The sequence below is a fragment of the Babylonia areolata genome, chromosome 20 (assembly GCF_041734735.1).
Source record: "Babylonia areolata isolate BAREFJ2019XMU chromosome 20, ASM4173473v1, whole genome shotgun sequence".
NCBI lineage: Eukaryota > Metazoa > Mollusca > Gastropoda > Neogastropoda > Buccinidae > Babylonia > Babylonia areolata.
In genome coordinates, this window is record NC_134895.1 from 26,123,813 (window position 1) to 26,146,312 (window position 22,500).

The window sequence follows — 22,500 nt, forward strand, 5'->3', positions numbered from 1 at the left end:
CACAAGAATATTTTCTTATTTCTACAGGAAAAATTGTTGACACGTTTTCTCTGCAGGAAAAAATGTTGTTACGTTTGACACAAGAATATTTTCTTATCTCTACAGGAAAAATTGTTATGTTAGACACAATAATATTTTCTTATCTCTACAGGATAAATTGTTGATACGTTAGACACAAGAATACTTTCTGTTCTCTGCAGGAAAAATTGTTGTTACGCTTGACACAAGAATATTTTCTTATCTCTACAAGAAAATTGTTGATACGTTAGACACAAGAGTATTTTCATGTCTCTATAGGAAAAATGTTGGTACGTTAGACATAAGAATGTTTTGTTATTTCTTCAGGAACAATTGTTAATACGTTAGACACAATAATATTGTCTTTTCTCTATGGGAAAAATTGTTGATACGTTAGACACAAGAATATTTTCTTATCCCTACAGAAAAAAAAATGTTGCTACGTTTGCTGATAAATAGGCGACATATAAGGGCATTTTGTCCACAGTACAATACAGTTCAATAAACAAATTCATTAAAAAATATACTTTAAAAATCTAGCACAGTACAAGCTACCACGCTACATTCTATTTTATCAAAATCTCCAAGTCCAATGTTAAAAAAGAAATAATAATAATAATAATAATAATAATAATGATAATAATGATTCTACTACCACCACTACTACGACTACGACTATTACTACTGCTACTACTACCACTACTACTGATAATGATAATGATAAGAAGGAAAATTTAAAAATCGGTAAATAGAACTGAGTGAATAAGATTTAAAACAAATTAAAAGGGAAGCAAACCTATTATATCATCAAATATTGAAAATGCATTTTGAACATTACTGTAACAAAATGCTGAGATGATGATCACCTATAACTAAGACTGCCGTTTTATAGGCCTACATATAAACCTCAGACAGAAAATACGGCAGACTGAAATAAAATACTCAATATCATATACAACTAAAACCGCCTCCGCCTTTATATTCACATCCATCTGAGACGTAGAATGCAACACGCTAAAAAAAAAAAAGTAAACAAAAAACAACATAAAACAACAGAGAGAGAGGGGGGTGGGGGGGTGGGGAGAGAGAGAGAGAGAGAGAGAGAGAGAGAGAGAGAGAGAGCTCAAGTTATGCATGGTCAGGGTTGTGGGTGTCAACTATAGATATGCTCGCTCAGACTCGCTCTTGAAGAACCTACCCAGTGCAGCAGTGCAGGGTCTCCTGTGGTACGTGGCCTCCTGGCGACCTAGACATGTTTAATTCTATGTGAAACTGCCAACGCTGTGACTGTGACAGACAACCTGGGCGTGGCCGTGTATGGGGGAATCTAAATGAGAGGCGTGTGAGTAATGCCGCTGAAACGGTGCAGATGATGGGGCAGCAATAAAAACAAAACGAAACAAAAACAACGGAAACACACCTGCCCAATCCATGGAAAAAAAACCTGTCCAGTCTGTGGAAAGTGTCTTTGCTGCATAGCTTTCTTCTTCTTCTTTTTCCCATGCAGTCCACGCGCCGCCCTTTTCTTATGAGCCAGTCCTCACATGTTTCAAGTTATTCTGGGTGGATACAACCTGCATCAAGGTGGATTCCACTTCGATACTACCTGTACCCAGTGTTGCTACCACGTACTATATCCAGGGTCGATACCACTTAGATACACCTACATCCAGGGTGGATACCATCTATATCAAGGGTAGATACCACTTGGGTACCACATATAACCAGCATGGATACCACATATATAGTATAACTAACGCGATTGCCACATATATCTAGGGTGGATACCATCTATAACAAGAGTGTGGATACCACCTATATCCAGGGTGGATTCAATCTATATCAAGGATGGATACCACATGAATACCACCTATACCCAGGATTGATATCACCTGTGTCCAGGGTGGATACCATTTAGATATCACCTCTATCCAGGGTGGATAACACCTCTATCCAGGGTGGACCCCTTATCCAGGATGGGCACTGACGCAAAAAACATTAAAAAAAAAAAAAAAAAAAAAAAGAATAGAAAAAAGCTCAGTAATTAAGACAGATCATAAACAACCAATACTGATTTTATGGTTTATTTTATTTTATCTATTTATGTTGTTTTCTTTTTCGGGGCAGATAATCCAACCAACATGGGCCAGTCGCTCTGCAAGCACAAGCTGTCCACCTCGCAGATCCGAAGCCTGCAGCGCCATGTGAGCTTCACGGAGCCTGAGATTGAGGAGTGGTACCACGAGTTCTGCAGGAGCGCCAACGGCCCAGGTCCCTTGACCCACGACCTTCACCTTAACGAGGACAACTTCATCAAGGTCTACAACTCCGTCTACCCTGGCCAGTGCGACGAGTTCGCTCGCCACGTGTTCAGGGCCTTTGACCTCGACGGCGACAGGCGCGTAAGCTTCCGCGAGTTTCTGATTGGTCTGTCGCTCAGCGGAAGCGAGGATATGCGAAAGAGGCGAGCCTGGGCCTTTCGAGTGTACGACGTGGAGCATACAGGGGCTATAACCCTGGACAGCATGACCCAGATCGTCAAGGTAGGAAGCGCTTTGTTGTTGGTGGTGGTAGTTGTGTTCTCTCTCTATCTTTGTCTCTCTCTCTCTCTCTCCCTGAGATTGCGTGTGTGTATATGCGTACGTGCATGTGTGTTCGTGTGTGTGTGTGTGTGTGTGTGTGTGTGTGTGTGCGCGCGCGCGCGCGCGCGTTCTCTCTCTCTTTCTCTCTCTGTGAGACTAAGTTGCGTGTGTGCATGTGCGTCAGTGCGTGTGTATTCGTGTTTGTATTTGTGTATGTGTGTGTTTGGGGGTGGGAGGTGAGAGGGACTTGAAGAAATGTAGCGCATGACAGTAATAATAATAATAATAATAATAATAATGGTATTTATATAGAGCTGAATCTTGTGCAGACAAACCAAAGCGCTTTCGCACCAGTCATTCACACGCATGCATAACTCTAAAACTGTAGAAACTAAAGACAAGGAAGGGCAGGCAAGGGAGTCTATTTTGGGAAGAGATGGGTTTTAAGGCCAGACTTGAAAGAGCTGAGAGTGGAGACCTGACGAAGCGAAAGAGGAAGTTCATTCCAATAGCAAGGTCCAGAGACAGAGAAAGAACGGCGGCCAACAGTCGAGTGTTTGAATCAGAGTATGCGTAAACAGAGTGGATCCGAAGCCGATCGTAGTGAGCGAGATGGAGTGTCGAGGTGAAGGCAGCCACAGAGATAGGAAGGGGCAGTTTTGTGAATACATTTATAACATAGAGTGCTGATCTTGTACTTTATTCGGTGTGAGACAGGGAGCCAGTGGAGATGTTGCAAAAGAGGAGTGATGTGCTCAGATCTTTTCTTTCTGAGGACGAGTCGGGCAGCAAAGTTTTGTATGCGCTGAAGGGACTGAATGTATGAAGCAGGCAAACCAGACAATAGAGAGTTACAGTAGTCAAGGCGAGAGAGAATGAGAGAAACGACAAGTCTAGATGTTGCGTCAGTGGACAGATATTTCCGGACGACACTGATGCGCCGCAGTTGACAGTAGCAGGACTGACATGTCTGACTGATAAATTTTTGCATGGACAGTGTATTGTCAAGGACAACACCAAGGTTCCTGACTGACCTTGAAAGAGGGATGGATGTACTGCCAAGTTTGATTGTGTCAATTGTGATGGAAGACAGTTTTTGTTTAGTTCCTATGATCATTGCTTCAGTTTTGTCCGCGTTCAACTGTAACATATTTCGAGTCATCCAGTTTTGAATGTCCAGGAAGCAGTTGGATGTTTCTTGCAAGAGCGACAACAATTTTTCAGGGGTACCACTCTTCTGGAGTTGAGTGTCATCAGTATAAGAATGATGACTGATATTATGGCGGTTGATAATTTCAGCGAGAGGAGCAGTGCACAGTGTGAAGAGCACTGGGCCTAAAACAGATCTCTGTGGGACTCCATGTTCGATTTTAACGGGTTCAGATTGGAAATGATCAACAATGACAGACTGGAATCGGTCAGTGAGATAAGATTTGAACCAGTTTAGAACAGTGCTGTTGATACCAAATGTAAAATGAAGACAGGAAAGAAGGATTGAATGGTCTATCGTGTCAAAGGCGGTTGACAAGTCGAGAAGAGTGAGAAGGGAAATTTTTCCTGAGTCGGACGCTATCAGTAGATTGTTCAGAATGTGGAGGAGAGTGGTTTCGGTGCTGTGGTCAACGCGATAGGCAGACTGAAATGGGTGCATGAGATTGTTCAAACAAAGGTGGTTGTTGAGCTGCTTGAGGACAGCTTTTTCAAGGAGTTTGGACACGAATGGAAGATTAGAAACTGGTCGATAGTTTTTAAAAATGTTTGCGTCAAGGTTGGGTTTCTTCAGAAGAGGCCGGACGATTGCAGTTTTGAAAGTGGATGGAAACGTTCCAGTGAGAAGGGATGAGTTGACAATATTGGTGATTGTGGGGAGAAGATGTGAGACACATTGGGAAAAGACCGAAGCTGGTATAGGATCGAGCTCACAGGATTTTATTGTCATTTCTTTCAGGATTTCATGAACTTCTGTTTCAGTCAATGGATTAAAGGAATGGAGAGGAGTGCCGCTGAATTGAGGATCAGGATGAACAGGTTGGAAAGACAGTTGGTCTAAGATGGTACGAATATTTTGGACTTTGTCGAGGAGAAGACATTGGGGAGTTCAGATAAAGTGTAGGCAGAAGGAATAGGAGTCTTTTTTGCAGTTCCAAGAAGATTTGACATGACAGAGTAAAGAGATTTGGTGGATGTGGCATCGAGAACTTGAGAAGAAAAGAAGTTTGTCTTTGCTGATGAGATCATATGTTTGACTTTATTTATTTGTTTTCGGAATATTTGATTGTGGACTTGCAGTTTTGTTGATCGCCATCGTCTTTCCAGTTGGCGACGTTTGCGTTTTGCAAGTCGAATGTCTTGTGTGTACCATGGGGCGAAGGGTCTGTCAGGGAGCATGCGGGTTGAGGAGGGGGGGGGGGGGGGATGTTCATCCAGCAGTTGAGAGAGGACAGTGTTGTAATGTGTGGATACTTCGGTACGGGAAGAAATTTTGGAAAGGCGTTCAGCAGCTTGAGAAGAAAAAGTGTTAATGTTGATGGATTTCAGGTTGCGTCGAGTAACAGATTTTTTGGTTCTGGTAGGTTTTGAAATATTAAGCAAGAATATAACAGCAGAATGGTCGGAAGAAAGTTTGTCAGTTACAGTCACTGACGCAACCATGGCATCAGAGTCACGTGCAATGAGCCAGTCCAACGTATGGCCAGATATGTGTGTTGGTTCTGTAACGAACTGAGAGAGAGGATGAGTGGACAGAGATAGACATCGGCGTTTGACATCAGTGGAAGTCTGGTTGTCGAAATGAAAATTGAAATCTTCGAGGATAATAAGTTTGCCAGAACGAAGGTTGTAGTAATCAAGTAGTGTTCGGAACACATCGTGAAACTGAGAAGACGTTGGGTTATTTTTACGACTAGGGGGAGAACGGTAGAGACAACAGAAGATGATTGAGTGACCGGGAACACTGAGAGTGACTTCTAGCAGTACGAAACGAAACAATAGAATATTTGCTGATGTGGGATTTCTGTGTTGCATGCCAGATAAACATTTGTCCCCGCCCCTCCAACACTATCTGAAGTTAATACACTACAAAGTATACTCAGTGAGCTACATGGTATTTTATAAGGCACAGTTCTTTTTGAAGGTCACTGCACGGTGCATGCCGTGCGGCGCGCGCACACACACATGACCATTTTGGGGAAATATATGCCCCTTCAAGATCTCTCTGCTCTTCCGTTGATGACTGAATCTTTAGCCTTCCCAAACTGACTACAGAGAAACAAAGTCTCTACATGATGGTGAGGCACTTAATTCCCTATCTCTGTTTTATGGATTTGCATATATCGATTTCACGTGTGTGTGTGTGTGTGTGTGTGTGTGTGTGTGTGTGTGTGTGTGTGTGTGTGTGTGTGTGTGTGTGTGTTGCTTTGTGTCTGTCTGACGTCTTATTGTAAAGCGCTTCGACAGATTTGAAAAGACTGTATAAGTGTATTGTTATTATTATCATTAAATCACCATGATTATTATCATCATCATTATCATCATCATCATCATTATCCTCCTCCTCCTCATCATCATCACCCCTCCCCCCTCCTCCTCCTCCTCCTCCTCCTTCTTCTTCTTCGTGTTATCATCATCATCATCACCATCATCATCATTTCTGACGCCGTGTTCTCGATGCGGTCGGTTGGCATGATTGGGCTTTGCAAAAATAAACAAACAAACAAATAAACAGATGAAGAATTAAGTGAACACACGAATAAAAAGATAGGTGAGGTACAACATACATACACTATGCCGAACCCAGCGACACGCTTTTGTTACTGTAATCAGGGAATTTGTCCCCTTCCAGGCCGTCTTCCAGATGATCGGGTCCCAAGCCCACCGTCACGCCATCGCTGACGTCAGCGCCACCTCCAACCTCTCCTTAAGTTACAAGGGCGTCACCATCACGCCAGAGTCTTTGGCCGAGGAGCTGTTCACCGAGATGGACCGGGATGGCAATCAACGGATTACGTGGGACGAGTTCTGTGAAGGCGTGGTTAGAAACCCCACAGCGCTTCAACTGTTGCAGTGTTGCCCGCACGGTGACGACAAAGACCGCGACGCTGTCTCTGACAGATGAGCAGCGGCAATGGATGACCATTGTTTTGTTCTTTTGGCTCGGAGGGGGGGTTTAAAAAATCATTTATATTTGTCATGGACGACTGACTTGGTGTTTTCGTCCACTTTTTGGTTCGTTCTGAAGTCGCTTCACAAGCACTGTGAAGTTCCGAGTGAATCAAGTCAGTGGCGGGTTGATATGGTGACTTACTGAGTTTTGTCTCTGCCTTCAGTGGAAAGAGGTTTCTGTTGTTGTTTCGTGGGTTTTTTTCTTCTTCTTTTCTTTTCTTATTCCCCGCTTGATGTTGGGTACAGATACTGTGATTGAGATACTGGTGTGCTTGGTTCTGTCAACCACAGGGACTTTATCTCAACGTGTTCAGTGATTGGTTTTTGTTGAGAGACTGTGGCGGACTTAAGTTGTCATATGCGATAGGTAACGTCAGTTTATTGAATTTGTCAGAGCGGCTGGGTGAAAGGATTGATTTTCACCGCTGAACTTTGGAAACCACGACGGTTTTTGTTGTTGCTTTTTTTTTTTTTTTTTTTTGAGAGAGAGAGAGAGAGAGAATATAAGACGGATATATTTATAGCCATGACTTTCTTCACTGAAATTGTTCTCGGTGACAAGTGTGATTCTTGCCGCAGAACTTTGAAAACCACAGCTGGAGGAATAGCAAATAAAAAAAAATTATGAGTTATCAGCTTGCTTGAAAACCACTGTTGAGAACTTGAGTATCAACTGGCTTGAAAACCACAATCGGGAAATTGGCTTATCAATAGACTTGAAAACCACGGTTGAGAATTTAGGTTACCAACCGGCTTGAAAACCACAGCTGAGGTATATAGCAAACTCGTGCTGCCAGTTCCCGTGCTTCGTGTCCATGACTCAAGTTGTCTCTTTATCGGTGTATCTGCTCGGAGATTTTGTCATCAGCGACATGATTTGTTTTCAGTGGCCTTCTTCATCAATGCTCACGCATCGCTGCTTTGTTCCGTCCTTGAGGGCTTTATTGCTAAAAGCTTGTCGCAGCATTACAGGCTGTGAGTGTGTATGTTCCCATATGATTTTGGTTTTTCATTCTTAAAGACTGATCACCTTTGAGGACCCGTGACCAGGGTTCATTGTGCATGCTTCATGTTGGCTTCTCGGTGCTTTGGGATGATCATTAACCTTTTGTCTGCTGCTGACGCGTGTGCCTGTCAGTGTAGGCTGCGCGTGCGTCAGTTCAGTTTCAGTTTCAGTTTCAGTAGCTCAAGGAGGCGTCACTGCGTTCGGACAAATCCATATACGCTACACCACATCTGCCAAGCAGATGCCTGACCAGCAGCGTAACCCAACGCACTTAGTCAGGCCTTGAGAAAAAAAAAGGTGAATAAATAATAGATAAGTGTACATAAATAAATAATAAATAAATAAACAAATAATAATTATAATATAAAAAAGGTAGTAGTAGTAGTAGTAATAATAATAATAATAATTAATAAATAAGACAACAATCATGATAAATAAGCAAATAAATGTAAAACATGATGACACACATTCACACATACACCCACACATGCATAACAGATATGCACCAAACATGCAGTTTCACAGATATGAAAGCACAGTCAAATACACATAAACGTACATGAGCCCCAACACACACACACACACACACACACATACACACACACACACACACACACACACATGACCTTGCACCTCCTCTACCCCTTCCTCCACACACTCATTTCCAGGTTACGTATCGCAGCTTCCACTGCACACACACACACACAAACACACACACACACACACACACACACACACACACACACACGCACACACACAGATGAACACTTACTTGTACGAGCACACACACATATACGTCCATATCCCCCACCCCACACACATATATACAAAGATATATATATGCACACCCGCACGTTCCAATATCCTGTTGCTCCCACAGTGTAGGCATGCATACACTCACATACCTCATCCTCTACCCCCCTCCCCCCGCAACCCCACCTCCCCCTCACACACACACACACACACACACACATACGCACGTGCACAGAACTCTCCTGACACTTGTGTACACTTACACCCTCGTGCATGCACAAACGCACTCAAAAACACAGACCCACACATACACACAAACATACACACACGCACAGAGGCTGCTACTGATTGGCCGCAAGAGGGATGGGAAAAGATCTCTGATGCCAAGAACGTGGCGTCTAGTTTGTTGCTCAGTCTATTGTGTTTGGAAAAGCCCATAGAGACTCTGTTCCGTTTTGAAGAAATTTGCGCAATGTTGGTTTGGAAATGATGCCGATATTTGTTTGATTTGCAAAGCATCGTGCTCTACCTTTCATGTTAGACTTACGGCCGCTCCCTCTCTCTGCCTTTATTTCTTTGAGGCGATCGATGGTGTGATGGCCTTGTACCTGTTCTTTTTGGTATTCTTTGACTTTTCTGAGGATTTCCGATTTTCCTAGATGTAGGCCGCTCGTTGGTGTTGCTTTTACCAGCAAGTCTGTCAGCTAGCTCATTTCCCTTAACACCTGCATGTCCCGGGCAGTATGACCATGTGAGTTTTTTAATCTGAAAGTTGCGCACTGCCTTATGCCACTCTGGGCTTCCCATTCCGTTTTCAATTTTCTGTATGAGGTTCATTGAGTCGGTTAGAACCATGGCATGTTGGTTTCCGGGCGTATGGATGGACGATAGCCACTGGAGGGCATGTGTCACAGCTTCAACTTCCATCGTTAGGCTGGAGGTTGTGACTTTGTAGGCAGCATTCTCTTCCCTAATTGTTTTTCCATTTTGTTTCGCAGTGAATCCCCAACCGGATTGGTCTTTGGTGACTGAGCCATCTGTGTATATGATGATGTCCTCTTCTTTACTGTTTTCTTCTATGAGTAGCCTCACTTCCGCATCAGTTTTGCTCTCTGGCCATTCCCGACAATGTCTTCCTAGAGTGGGTGCAATGGCTGTGTTGAATGGATGGTTGAGGTTTTCGGGGTTTTTCTCCCATGCTTTTGTTTCTTTCAGGTCTTGTAGTCGGCATACTAGCTGGATTGTGTCTTCTGCTTACCCCATCCATGATCTTCCTCGTCCTAGACGGCTGCCTTTTGGTTCTTTGACTGCGTCATGCAGTGGGTTTTGAGGGTTTTCTAATGCTTTGAAGTAGGTCTTGACCTGTTCTAACTTGTTTCTGGCCTGCACTGAAGGAAGGTCAAGCAGGTATCGCATGGTTTCTGTGGGCGTGTCTTTTGTTGTTCCAAGGATCAGCCTCATAGCTTCATTTTGAACTCTTTCTAATTTTAGGAGGTTGCTTTGAGATGGTGTTATTAGTCCAAGTCCGTAGTCGATCACACTGAGGACGAGTGATTGGTATAGCAGGAAGAGGTGGCGTTGTTCAATACCTTTGGTTGCCATTGCTTTTAAGACTGAAAGGCCCTTTTTGCATTTGAGAACAGTATTTTCCGTATGTTTTCTGAAGGTCAGCATCCTGTCGAAGTGTATTCCTAGGTAGCGTAGGCATTCAGTTTTCTCGATCTGAATCCCGTCGAATGACACAGATGGTGGTGATTTGCTCACGGTTCTGTTGTTGAGGGTGCACAGCAACGTTTGGGCTTTCACTGCAATGAAATTGACCTGATTCGGACTTCTTCCTCTTTTGGAATTGTATCACATTTGTTCAGCAGAAACCATTCAACGAATTACACTAATGGAAAACAAAGGTGCACACAATCTAGGATGTGTACTTAAGATCCATGCCGCGTTGATCTCATTTCACCAGAAGGGTTAAAAAACTAAGGGGTTACGGAGAATGGCGATGGGGCGGGGAGCAAACAGCGTCAGTGATGAGTGATCTGGAGAACGGTTGCTGCTCTTTGTTTTGTTCTGTCGCGCACACTGAGTCATTTCGCTGTACACTGACTCAGGTGGTGTGAGTCCGTCTGTAGATTCCACAAGACAGCGTCATCACTGTATGTGTCTCACTGAGTCATTACTCTGACGTCCCGGATAAAGGGCGGGTGGCACCATGATGGCTGCATCTCGCTTCATCTCTTGTGGCTGCTGTCGGGAACGTGCAGCTGGCAAGCGTGTGGACAATGGCCATGCAGGTTCTGTCAGTCACTTCGACATACTTTTGTCACAAGTTGGAGGGCTGCAACGGCAAGTAGGGGGCTGGTGGGGGAGGATGGGGGCGTGGGGGGAGGTGCCGGTGGCTGGTGGGGGACTGTAGAGACGTCACGATCAGCGTGGCGTTTCAGTCTACACACACACACACACACACACACACACACACCACACACACACACACACACACACACACATGCAAGTTTGCACATACACACACGCGCGCGTGCAAACACTGTACACATGCACACAGTCACATTACACGTCTAATATCACTCGAAGTGAAAAGCACATGTACACATGCACGCCCTTGCGCTGACAGGCTCGCATGTACATACATGGTCTTTTAAACTACGACGAAGGCAGCTAACGTGCTCCACGGGACTCAACATAACTGACTCGTTGTAAGTTAAAGAGCGAACGCTGGTGGGTATATTCAGTTTATCACTTCTACTCAGTGATGAAAAGCTTACATAAAAAACGTTTGTTTGATTTTGTTTCACTTCCCCAAGCTGTTCAGTTAAATGGGTGCAATGTTCCAACTTCAAAAATTGTTCGGAACCTTGGTGTTTACTCAGACCAGACTCTGTCTTTCGATCGGCAGATTTCCTTGATCTGCCAAATCTAGTACCTTGAGTGACACAGAATAAATTTTGTGTCTTCACAGCTCCGTCAGTTCGTGCCTGGCTTGTCTGGTGACCAGTCACTGTCTTCACAGCTCCGTCAGTTCATGCCTGGTTTGTCTGGTGACCAGTCACTGTCTTCACAGCTCCGTCAGTTCGTGCCTGGCTTGTCTGGTGACCAGTCACTGTCTTCACAGTTTCAGTTTCAGTTTCAGTAGCTCAAGGAGGCGTCACTGCGTTCGGACAAATCCATATACACTACACCACATCTGCCAAGCAGATGCCTGACCAGCAGCGTAACCCAACGCGCTTAGTCAGGCCTTGAGAAAAAAAGTGAATAAATAATAGATAAATACATTTAAAAAAATTAAAATCTTTAAATGTCAAATGATCTAAAATTTAGAAGTGTAGAAACAAAACAAAGCAACAGAAAAAAAGAAGAAGAAAAAAAAAGAGAAAAAAAAGAGAGGTTAGTGAGTAGTGCTAGCTAACTGAGCAAGACCCTGTGATATCTTAAGTTAAACATTGAATTCAGTCACTGTTCCATATTCAGTGTGCCTGTTTTCAATCATCAAAGCTAAGAAAATATTCAAGAATTTTGAGTTGTGCATGTAGCCGACTATGCTCCTACAACGAAATCCATCAAAGTCAAAGAAGCATCCATCTGATATGCTGGTGCATGGTTTTGGTTCTTGGAGTTTCATTCTATTTTATCAGAATAACGTAGTACACATTACTGAAACTATACAATACTAAGGTACTTGAAGCATTTTTTAAAATCTTTTTAATAGAAATTTGATTAGCAGTTTAATGAGGTGACAACAATAAGCATATAGACTGTATTCCTTCATAAAATCTATTCTCGAGTAAAGTTGTCTTTACTCTTACAACAAAAATATACATATATATAAAACGATCAGCATAATGATTTACCAAGTGCCATTTTCTGGAAAATGCCAAAAAGGAAATTATAAAGATCGTTACCAGACTTATCATTAATCTAAGAAAACTTTGCCTTTAGTACGATACGATGACTGGGTCGAAACGCCACCAGTTCTGTAGCACCAACTATAATTCCTCTCCTCATCATCGGCTCGTCATACGCCGCCATTTTGACGACCCTTGACTGAAGGGCATCTCCTGAAAAATCATCAGTCCACACAGAACAAACTTTAATACATTGGAAAAAAAAATCACCAGTTAAATTTGAAACAATACATATTAATTTACAATAACTATTTGATACGGGAAGATCACGTATGCCACAAAGTCCAAGCTGACAAAATGTCTCCATTCACAACAGTTGAAACCGGTCGCTGTTTGCTCAAGTTATCCCTTCTCACAGCTTCTGCATGCCGCCACGTTTTCAGTTCGTGTGTCGATGCGCGCCATCAGAAATCAAAGAAAGTCTGGTCGAAGATGGACTGGTTTGCCATCAATAGTTCCTGAATATCGAAGAGCTTGCATCTCAAACAAGAAGTCCATTGTGCCTGCTCTCTGCTTTCCACACAGTTCCTTCGATTGCGTGCTTGGCTAAAACTGTCTTCACAACTCCGTCAGTTCGTGCCTGGCTCGTCTGGTGACCAGTCACTGTCTTCACAGCTCCGTCAGTTCATGCCTGGTTTGTCTGGTGACCAGTCACTGTCTTCACAGCTCCGTCAGTTCGTGCCTGGCTTGTCTGGTGACCAGTCACTGTCTTCACAGCTCCGTCAGTTCATGCCTGGTTTGTCTGGTGACCAGTCATTGTCTTCACAGCTCCGTCAGTTCATGCCTAGCTTGTCTGGTGACCAGTCACTGTCTTCACAGCTCCGTCAGTTCATGCCTGGTTTGTCTGGTGACCAGTCATTGTCTTCACAGCTCCGTCAGTTCATGCCTAGCTTGTCTGGTGACCAGTCACTGTCTTCACAGCTCCGTCAGTTCATGCCTGGTTTGTCTGGTGACCAGTCACTGTCTTCACAGCTCCGTCAGTTCGTGCCTGGCTCGTCTGGTGACCAGTCACTGTCTTCACAGCTCCGTCAGTTCATGCCTGGTTTGTCTGGTGACCAGTCACTGTCTTCACAGCTCCGTCAGTTCGTGCCTGGTTTGTCTGGTGACCAGTCATTGCCTTCACAGCTCCGTCAGTTCATGCCTGGCTTGTCCGGTGACCAGTCACTTTGCATTATACCTTGCGTCAATCTGTTGATGCGAGATTTTATCCATGGTCTTCGTGTGACTGATTTCAGTTTGAAAAGCCTTTTGGGACACACGTTGTATGATACAGTGCAGAATATATCGCAGTCCGTTGTCTGTGTAATTGATTATTGAACTGTATGATGATTAGGACCTGTTTTCAGGAACAGCTGTCGCTGTGTTTGCTAAATGAAGATGCCGGATTGATGATGGTTGTCAGTGATGCGCTTGTGTGTGTGTGTGTGTGTGTGTGTGTGTGTGTGTGTGTGTGTGTCTGTGTCTGTGTCTGTGTCTGTGAGTCTGTCTTTGTGTGTCAGGTTGAATTTGAAAAGTTTGTACGATTCTGTTGCGCTGGAAATGAAATGACTATGATGCTAATTAATACGATTGTGTGGAGTGTGTGTGTGCTTGTATGTTTTGTTAATATTTATTCACAACAAACGCAACGACTCGTGACTAGAAAGGTATTAATTCCATTTACCATCCTACCAAGTTTGGTTCATGTTGTTACCGACAGAATGCCAACGTTAGAATTTAACACACACACACACACACACACACACACACACACACACACACACACACACACACATGGCACACGCATACCCCCCTCCCCCCCCCCCCCCACACACACACATGGCACACACACACACACATGGCACACGCATACCCCCCCCCCCCCCCCTCACACACACACGAAACTGAGATTAGGTGATTTATACAGACTAACCTTGTTTTCACAAGAGATCACGGATCCCATTATGAACTGCAGGAATAGATGCAAGCATGGAAGTTATCCGCGTTCTGCACTGCCAACACTATTTCACTGACCTCAACAAATCGTTACAGGCCAACAAGACCAGCGGCGGCCTGGTGCACGAGAGTGCCTGGGTTCGAGTCCTGCAATGACTGGAACATTTTCTCTTGATCCCTGCTTCTCGGTCTTGAACTTGGCGATGCACAGCGTCACTTCTGCATCAAGGGCTCTGTTGCTGCATAGGGTGCTGCCCAGGTAGCAAAACTTGTCGACTGACTTGATCTCTGTGTCATCGATCTTGATTGCAGGTGGGGGGAAAAGGCACTGGCGTTCTGTGAGCTAGCTGGTTGGTACATGGACTCGGTCTTGCTGAGGCTGGTGGTGAGTCCAAAGCGCCTGCAGGAGGTTGAGAACCTGTCCATAATGAACTGCATATCCTCATGGGTGTGTGCAGCAAGCGCGCAGTCATTAGCGAAGAGAAACTCTCTCAACAGTGCCTCAAACACCCTGGACCTGGCATGGAGTTGCCGCAAGTTGAAAAGTTTGCCATCTGTGCGAAACTGAATGTAGATGCCCCGGTCACAGTTTTGGAAGGCGTCAATCAGCATGGCAGAAAAGAGAATGGAGAACAGTGTGGGTGCCAGGACGCAGCCCTGCTTCACTCCATTTACCACAGGGAACGGATCCGACATGTCAGTATTTTCCTGTACTCTCGCCTGCATGCCATCGTGGAATGACGCAATCAGCTGGATTAAGCTCTCTGGGCAGCCGAACTTTAGGAGGATCTTCCACAGACCACGGCGGTTCACCATGTGGAAGGCCTTAGTCAGGTCTACAAAGACCACGTGGAGCTCATTGTTCTGCTCACGGCACTTCTCCTGCATCTAGTGTGCGGCAAACACCATGTCACATGTTCCCCTGCCTGAGCGGAAGCCGCACTGTGCTTCAGGGATGACTGTGTTGGAGACATGGTCAACCAGTCTGTTCAGTATGATGCGGGCGAAGATCTTGCCGGCGATGCATGGTGGTTATCGCAGGATGTTTTGTCTCCCTTCCGTTTGTAAATGTGGACAGTTGAAGAATACTTAAAATCATGGGGGACCTCCCTTCTCTCCCAGATAGATTGGAACAGAGCGGTCAGCTTGTCTGTCAGCACCTCGCCTCCATACTTGTAGATGTAACCCTGGATTCCATCCGCTCCTGGTGCTTTTCCTGACGTTGTCAGCTTCAGGGCCTTCTGGGTCTCGGCCTTGGTGGGAGGGACAGCTAGCGAGTCATTGACTGGTAGCTGTGGGAGGGCTGCAATTGCCTCGTCAGATACGGACGAGTCCCTGTTGAGGAGGGTGATGAAGTGCTCTGCCCAGCGGGCAAGGATGTCTTTATTGTCTGTCAGGAGGGTGGTCTGGTCCAAGGCTCGGACGGAGGTTGATCCTGTGACTCTTGGCCCATGCATAGCTCGTAGACCATCATGGAAGGTCTTCATGTCGTGAGCATCAGCAGCGGACTGAAGCTCTTCGGACTTTCTCTCCCACCAGGTGTTCTTCATCTCACGCAGCCTCTTCTGTACGAGCTGCTTGGTTTGCAAGAACTGGTTCTCCTTCCTCTGGCAGTCTTTATCGGAAATGTGGTCCTGATGCTGTATATGCAGTGTGTTCAGGAGCTTGAAGATTCCAGAGTCGTTCTCGTCAAACCAGTCTTTGTGGCTCCTCTGTACAAAGCCAAGTGTGTCAGCTGCTGCTGTGTACACAGCATATCTAAAGGTGCTCCATACCTCTTCTACATCAGTCGATGCAGGAGTTTCTTGGAGAGCTGCTTGGATTTGCTGCTGCAGCACGTCCTTGGTGATAGGGAGGCAGTGGATGTTCAGCTTCCTAAGGTGTTTCTGCCTGGCTGGTTGGAGCTTGCGTGCAAATCTGATGTTCATCTTGCTGCGTACCAGGCGATGGTCTGACCAACAGACTGCTCCTCTCATGCAGCGTGTAATGGAAACATCACCTCTGTCCCTCTGCCGGACAATCACATAGTCCAGCATGTGCCATTGCTTGGAGCGGGATGCAGCCATGTGTTCTTGTACTTGTCCGCTTGTTGGAAGAGGGTATTGGTGATGGTCAGTCCATGCTGCACACAGAGCGAGAGCAAAAGCAGTCCGTTGGAGTTGCACTTGCCAGTGTCGTGCTATCCTAGGACTTTTGGCCACGAGGAGAAGTTCACGCCGAAGCGGGCATTGAAATCCCCAAGGACGATCAGCCTGTCCTTTCTGTCTACCGCTGAAATGGTGCAGCTGAGCTCTTCGTAGAAAGCTTCTTTGATGTCATCAGGGTTGGTCATCGTCGGGGCATAGCAGCTGATGACTGTGGAGAAGCGATCCTTGGACAGCTTCAGACGCAGGGTCATCAGCCTATCGTTTATCCCAGGTGGAAGGCTGTAAAGCTGTTGTGCAAGTTTGGTTCGTATGACAAAGCCCACACCTGAGGTTCTTGGGGTGCCATCTTACTTCCCAATGCAGTAGAAGGTGTAGCCCCCTCCAACTTCCTCCAGCTGGGTTTCACCGGCAAACCTGGTTTCGCTCAGGGCTGCTATGTCCACCTGGTATCGATTAAGCATTCTAGCAATGAGCGCTGTGCGCCTTTCTGGTCTGTCATCTCTGTCCAGGCACCCAGAGTCAGGGCATGACTCCTGGTTCTTTTCTTCTGTTGTTTTCGACCGCTAGTGTTGGATGTCCAAGTACTGAGGTGCGGTTTCCTACTAGGTACTAGGGATCCTTTTATCTCTCCTTCCCCATGTGGGGAGAGCAGTGCTGTCCCTGAAAAGGGCTGCTCTGACACTGTGGGAGGATACGGGCGCCGCATCTGCCCCAGGCTACGGCGGACGACCATCACCCCACAGCCGCCTGCGTGCAGAGTCGTGACTAGGAACTGCCAGCAGCATCCTCTGCCTGTCCCCGTTACCACTTGTCCATCACCACAGGGCTTGTAGTCCAGGGCAGATACAAAAATGGTCAAAATGTCTGCAACAAAACCGTCCTTTTCACGATAAAACAGAAGAAATCATACTGATCACGCTGATATAAACTTGACCGCTGTAGGTAGGCGGGAACATGATTAGATTTTGATTTTTAATAATTATTTCTCACACATTTGGCCATGAGAGAGCGCCTTACAAAGATCCGCAAGGCATGAGCAAGCCAGGGTTACGCAAGCGCGGTATAAGGGGTCGCCAGAGGAAAGCGTTTAGCGCGGTACAGTACTTGTGGCTGACTGCTGCTGCGCTGATGCTGTCCTATGCCTCCGTTAGTAGGTCACTGCGGCAGATGACAGATACCGTACAGAAAATAAGAGAACTCTTTGGGGTCAAAAGGAAACACAATTTTTAATTTCATCTATTATATACTAAATTGGTAGAAAACGCAAATTTGCTTTTATGAATGTTTTACAGTTTCTTACCAGTCCTGCCATTTCATAAAGAATGAAATCGGTATTATACCGACGGCAAAGTTGAATTTACGAAGGCAGCACGGGATCATTTAGTTCGTAAGAACAATTATGTTGACATTTTACGCAATGCACAACTTGGAAATACTTCATGCTCGGCTTATTAACGTGTAGTATATGAATATCTCAATACCTGTTAACTAGGTTTGTTTCAATGAACATTGTCGGAGCACAGTCCAGACAATTAATTCAGAAAGCATGGAATGCAGATGATGGCAAAATCGACCAACATAATGTCTTGATGTAAAAAGAACGGTATGAAATATATATTTTTCTTTGGAAATGAAGCGGTATTTGCAAATGTGACTCACGAACCCTGGCGCAGTAGACACGTCGGTTTAGCGTGGGAAAGAAAATGTATCTGGCTGGAGTATGAAGGTGGTAAAATGAAGTGCATCAGATAGTCATGAAGAGCAAAGACTGCCTGGAGAATGAAAATGGGTCAGTCTCCAGAACTTTTTTGGAAATGGGGGTCTCTCAGTCTGATTCAGTATAAACGTGTTTACAATGATTGTTCAAATGTTTCACATGTTATCAGGATTGCAATTCATTAGAGAAATGTCTGCAACAATTTTGTGAGAATATGGTTTGTTCTTGTGTCTTAAATGTGTTGAAAACTATTAAAAACATCCAAAATTTCGGCGCCATTTTGTGACATGGCAATGTGTCTAAACATGAAGTGATCAGAAACAAATAAGTACAACCCTGAATAAAATCCAGTACATACAGACCTGATCTGTATTCATTCGTTGTGATAATAAAACATTGATCATCAGTAAAAATGGTACATTAAGTTTGAAATATTACGCATAAAACCCGCGTGACAGACGTAAACAACCCGTTCCTCTTGACGTATTTTAATTCATTCAAAGGTAAGCACATTCATGATTACACAACACGTTCTTTACTTGTAACAGGTGGTCAACACATCTATATTCTGCATCACATACACTCATTTTCTGAAAAAAAAAGTCTATTCAACTATTTAAATGCAAATGACGTTGCATATTAATTTTCAGTTCCGCTTTCTGTGTTACTTCTGTGCATGTAAACGACCCAATAAAAATATACATGTAAACAAAATTAGATCTGTTTCCACATAAATCATGCGGATTTATCGCGGGAAAGCGTAAATTGGTTTGATAAACACCCTTCAATAATGTGTGTTTGAACACATATTCAGAGAATGTGTTGTTTCCAACAGCGTGTGAGATGTACATATGTTACACGGAAATCTCCGATATGTTCATTCGCACCCCGTGGTTGCTATATTAAAAAACAAAACAAAACAACAACAACAACAACAACTATGTATGTTAATTTCGTCGTTGTTATGGTTTGTTTGTACATTTATCTCTGATCCGACTAAGTTTAGACACAGTCACTGTTTCTGACACATAGCGAGATGCGGTAATATACGGATACTGGCGTAAGATTTCGAACCAAGTCAACGCATGTAGTTCAGTAAGACTATTTTCAGTTGAAGACTTGTTGCATCAAAAGTTCCAGACAACAAAGTTCAAAGTAGAAAATCACCCCCTTAAATTACCTTGATTTTGGCTTTTGCTGCCTGGTGAAGTTTTATCCCGAAATGATGTAGTTTATCAGTTCACAAGACAGACGAAGCGTGGAACGAAAAAAATTGTTGTATCCGAAACATGTCATTCCATACGCGCTTATTGTTTTGCAAAATTTTATTAGAACGGCCACATTTTACATCACTCAAGTTCTGAAAAACCAAAGTATACATTGATTGTGAATGAATTTCTTAAAATTAATTAAGTTTGAAGCATTTCACGTTTAGTAGTGCTTGGGATGATGTCAGGTGTCACATTCGGACACGGAACACATGTTCTTTGGTTCTGCTTTACGCAGATGATAAAATTCCTTATTTTTAGTTGTTTTTTGTTGTTGTTATTGTTGTTGTTTGGTTTGGTTTTTTTCTCAAAGTCTTACTTTTATTACATTTTGTTTTTCTGCAGTCCTACATATTTGTTCACTGTGAGGATAACGCTAATCAGTTCCCGACACAGATGTTTGAATTACTGGATTTATAATAATGATAGTAATGAATCTATCATACGATCCTTAGCCAATGCAATGCATTCAAACAAAGCCTGTGCAAAATTATGTATTTTATTAATGATTACCGAAAACCTTATGACATATGTAACATGGAACCCAAAATACCTAAACTAACTCCCCCACCCTGGATGATTTTATTTTTCAGAAACACTGCAGGCACTCCATTTTCACATCAATTCTCCCCAGTGTTTAACTGTTTAAAGTACTACCGTTCATCTTATTATGAAATGGGAATTGTATTATTTATATCACTTGACAAACGTTTTCCTCTTTATCTGAAGAATTGTGATCAAAACACCGGATTCTTTGTATCTTTCCATTCGGTCAATCAACAGAAAACTGATTAGCGTTATCCTCACAGTGAACAAATATGTAGGATTGCAGAAAAACAAAATGTAATAAAAGTAAGACTTTGAGAAAAAACAAAACCAAACAACAACAACAACAACAACAACAACAAACAACAACTAAAAATAAGGAATTTTATTATCTGCGTAAACCAGAACCAAAGAACATGTGTTCCGTGTCCGAATGTGACACCTGATTTCATCTCAAGCACTACTAAACGTGAAATGCTTCAAACTCAATTAATTTTAAGAAATTCATTCACAATCAATGTATACTTTGGTTTTTCAGAACTTGTGTAATGTAAAATGTGGCCGTTCTAATAAAATTTTGCAAAACAATAAGAGCGTAGGGACTGACATGTTTCGGATACAACAATTTTTTTTTCGTTCCACGCTTCGTCTGTCTTGTGAACTGATAAACTACATCATTTCGCGATAAAACTTCACCAGACAGCAAAAGCCAAAGTCAAGGTAATTTAAGGGGGTGATTTTCTACTTTGAACTTTGTTGCCTGGAACTTTTGATGCAACAAGTCTTCAACTGAAAACAGTCTTACTAAACTACATGCGTTGACTTGGTTCGAAATCTTACGCCAGTATCCGTATATTACCGCATCTCGCCATGTGTCAGAAACAGTGATTGTGTCTAAACTTAACCGGATCAGAGATAAATGTACAAACTATAACAACGACGAAATCAACATACACAGTTTGTGTTGTGGTTGTTTTTTAAATATAGCAACCACGGGGTGCGAATGAACATATCGGAGATTTCCGTGTAACATATGTACATCTCACACGCTGTCGGAAACAACACATTCTCTGAATCTGTGTTCAAACACACATGATTGAAGGGTGTTTATCAAATCGATTTACGCTTTCCCGCGATGAATCCGCATGATTTATGTGGAAACAGTTCTACTGATTTTGTTTACATGTATATTTTTATTGGGTCGTTTACATGCACAGAAGTAACACAGAAAAGCGGAACTGAAAATTAATATGCGACGTCGATTGCATTTAAATAGTTGAATAGACTTTTTTTTCCAGAAAATGAGTGTATGTCATGCAGAATATAGATGTATTGACCACCTGTTACAACTAAAGAACGTGTAGTGTAATCATGAATGTGCTTACCTTTGAATGAATTAAAATACGTCAAGAGGAACGGGTTGTTTACGTCTGTCACGCGGGTTTTTTGCGTAATATTTCAAACTTAATGTACCATTTTTACTGATGATCAATGCTTTATTATCACAACGAATGAATATAGATCAGGTCTGTATGTACTGGATTTTATTCAGGGTTGTACTTATTTGTTTCTGATCACTTCATGTTTAGACACATTGCCATGTCACAAAATGGCGCCGAAATTTTGGATGTTTTTAATAGTTTTCAACACATTTAAGACACAAGAACAAACCATATTCTCACAAAATTGTTGCAGACATTTCTCTAATGAATTGCAATCCTGATAACATGTGAAACATTTGAATAATCATTGTAAACACATGTTTATACTGAATCAGACTGAGAGACCCCCATTTCCAAAAAAGTTCTGGAGACTGACCCATTTTCATTTTCCAGGCAGTCTTTGCTCTTCATGACTATCTGATGCACTTCATTTTACCACCTTCATACTCCAGCCAGATACATTTTCTTTCCCACGCTAAACCGACGTGTCTACTGCGCCAGGGTTCGTGAGTCACATTTGCAAATACCGCTTCATTTCCAAAGAAAAATATATATTTCATACCGTTCTTTTTACATCAAGACATTATGTTGGTCGATTTTGCCATCATCTGCATTCCATGCTTTCTGAATTAATTGTCTGGACTGTGCTCCGACAATGTTCATTGAAACAAACCTAGTTAACAGGTATTGAGATATTCATATACCACACGTTAATAAGCTGAGCATGAAGTATTTCCAAGTTGTGCATTGCGTAAAATGTCAACATAATTGTTCTTACGAACTAAATGATCCCGTGCTGCCTTCATAAATTCAACTTTGCCGTCGGTATAATACCGATTTCATTCTTTATGAAATGTCAGGACTGGTAAGAAACTGTAAAACATTCATAAAAGCAAATTTGCGTTTTCTACCAATTTAGTATATAATAGATGAAATTAAAAATTGTGTTTCCTTTTGACCCCAAAGAGTTCTCTTATTTTCTGTACGGTATCTGTCATCTGCCGC

General features: G+C 43.3%; 1 protein-coding gene across 3 annotated transcripts in view; it reads left to right on the forward strand.

Moving 5' to 3' along the window:
- The window catches only part of LOC143295342 (neurocalcin homolog), a 22,590-nt gene extending 15,356 nt beyond the window's left edge, over positions 1–7,234 (forward strand). For all 3 annotated transcript variants that reach the window (XM_076606989.1, XM_076606991.1, XM_076606990.1), the window contains exons 2-3: positions 2,146–2,561; positions 6,442–7,234. In XM_076606989.1, coding sequence (XP_076463104.1) covers positions 2,146–2,561; positions 6,442–6,714 — 689 coding nt within the window. In that variant the 3' untranslated portion in view covers positions 6,715–7,234. The remainder of the gene's footprint in view (positions 1–2,145; positions 2,562–6,441) is intronic.
- Positions 7,235–22,500: the final 15,266 nt, after the last annotated feature.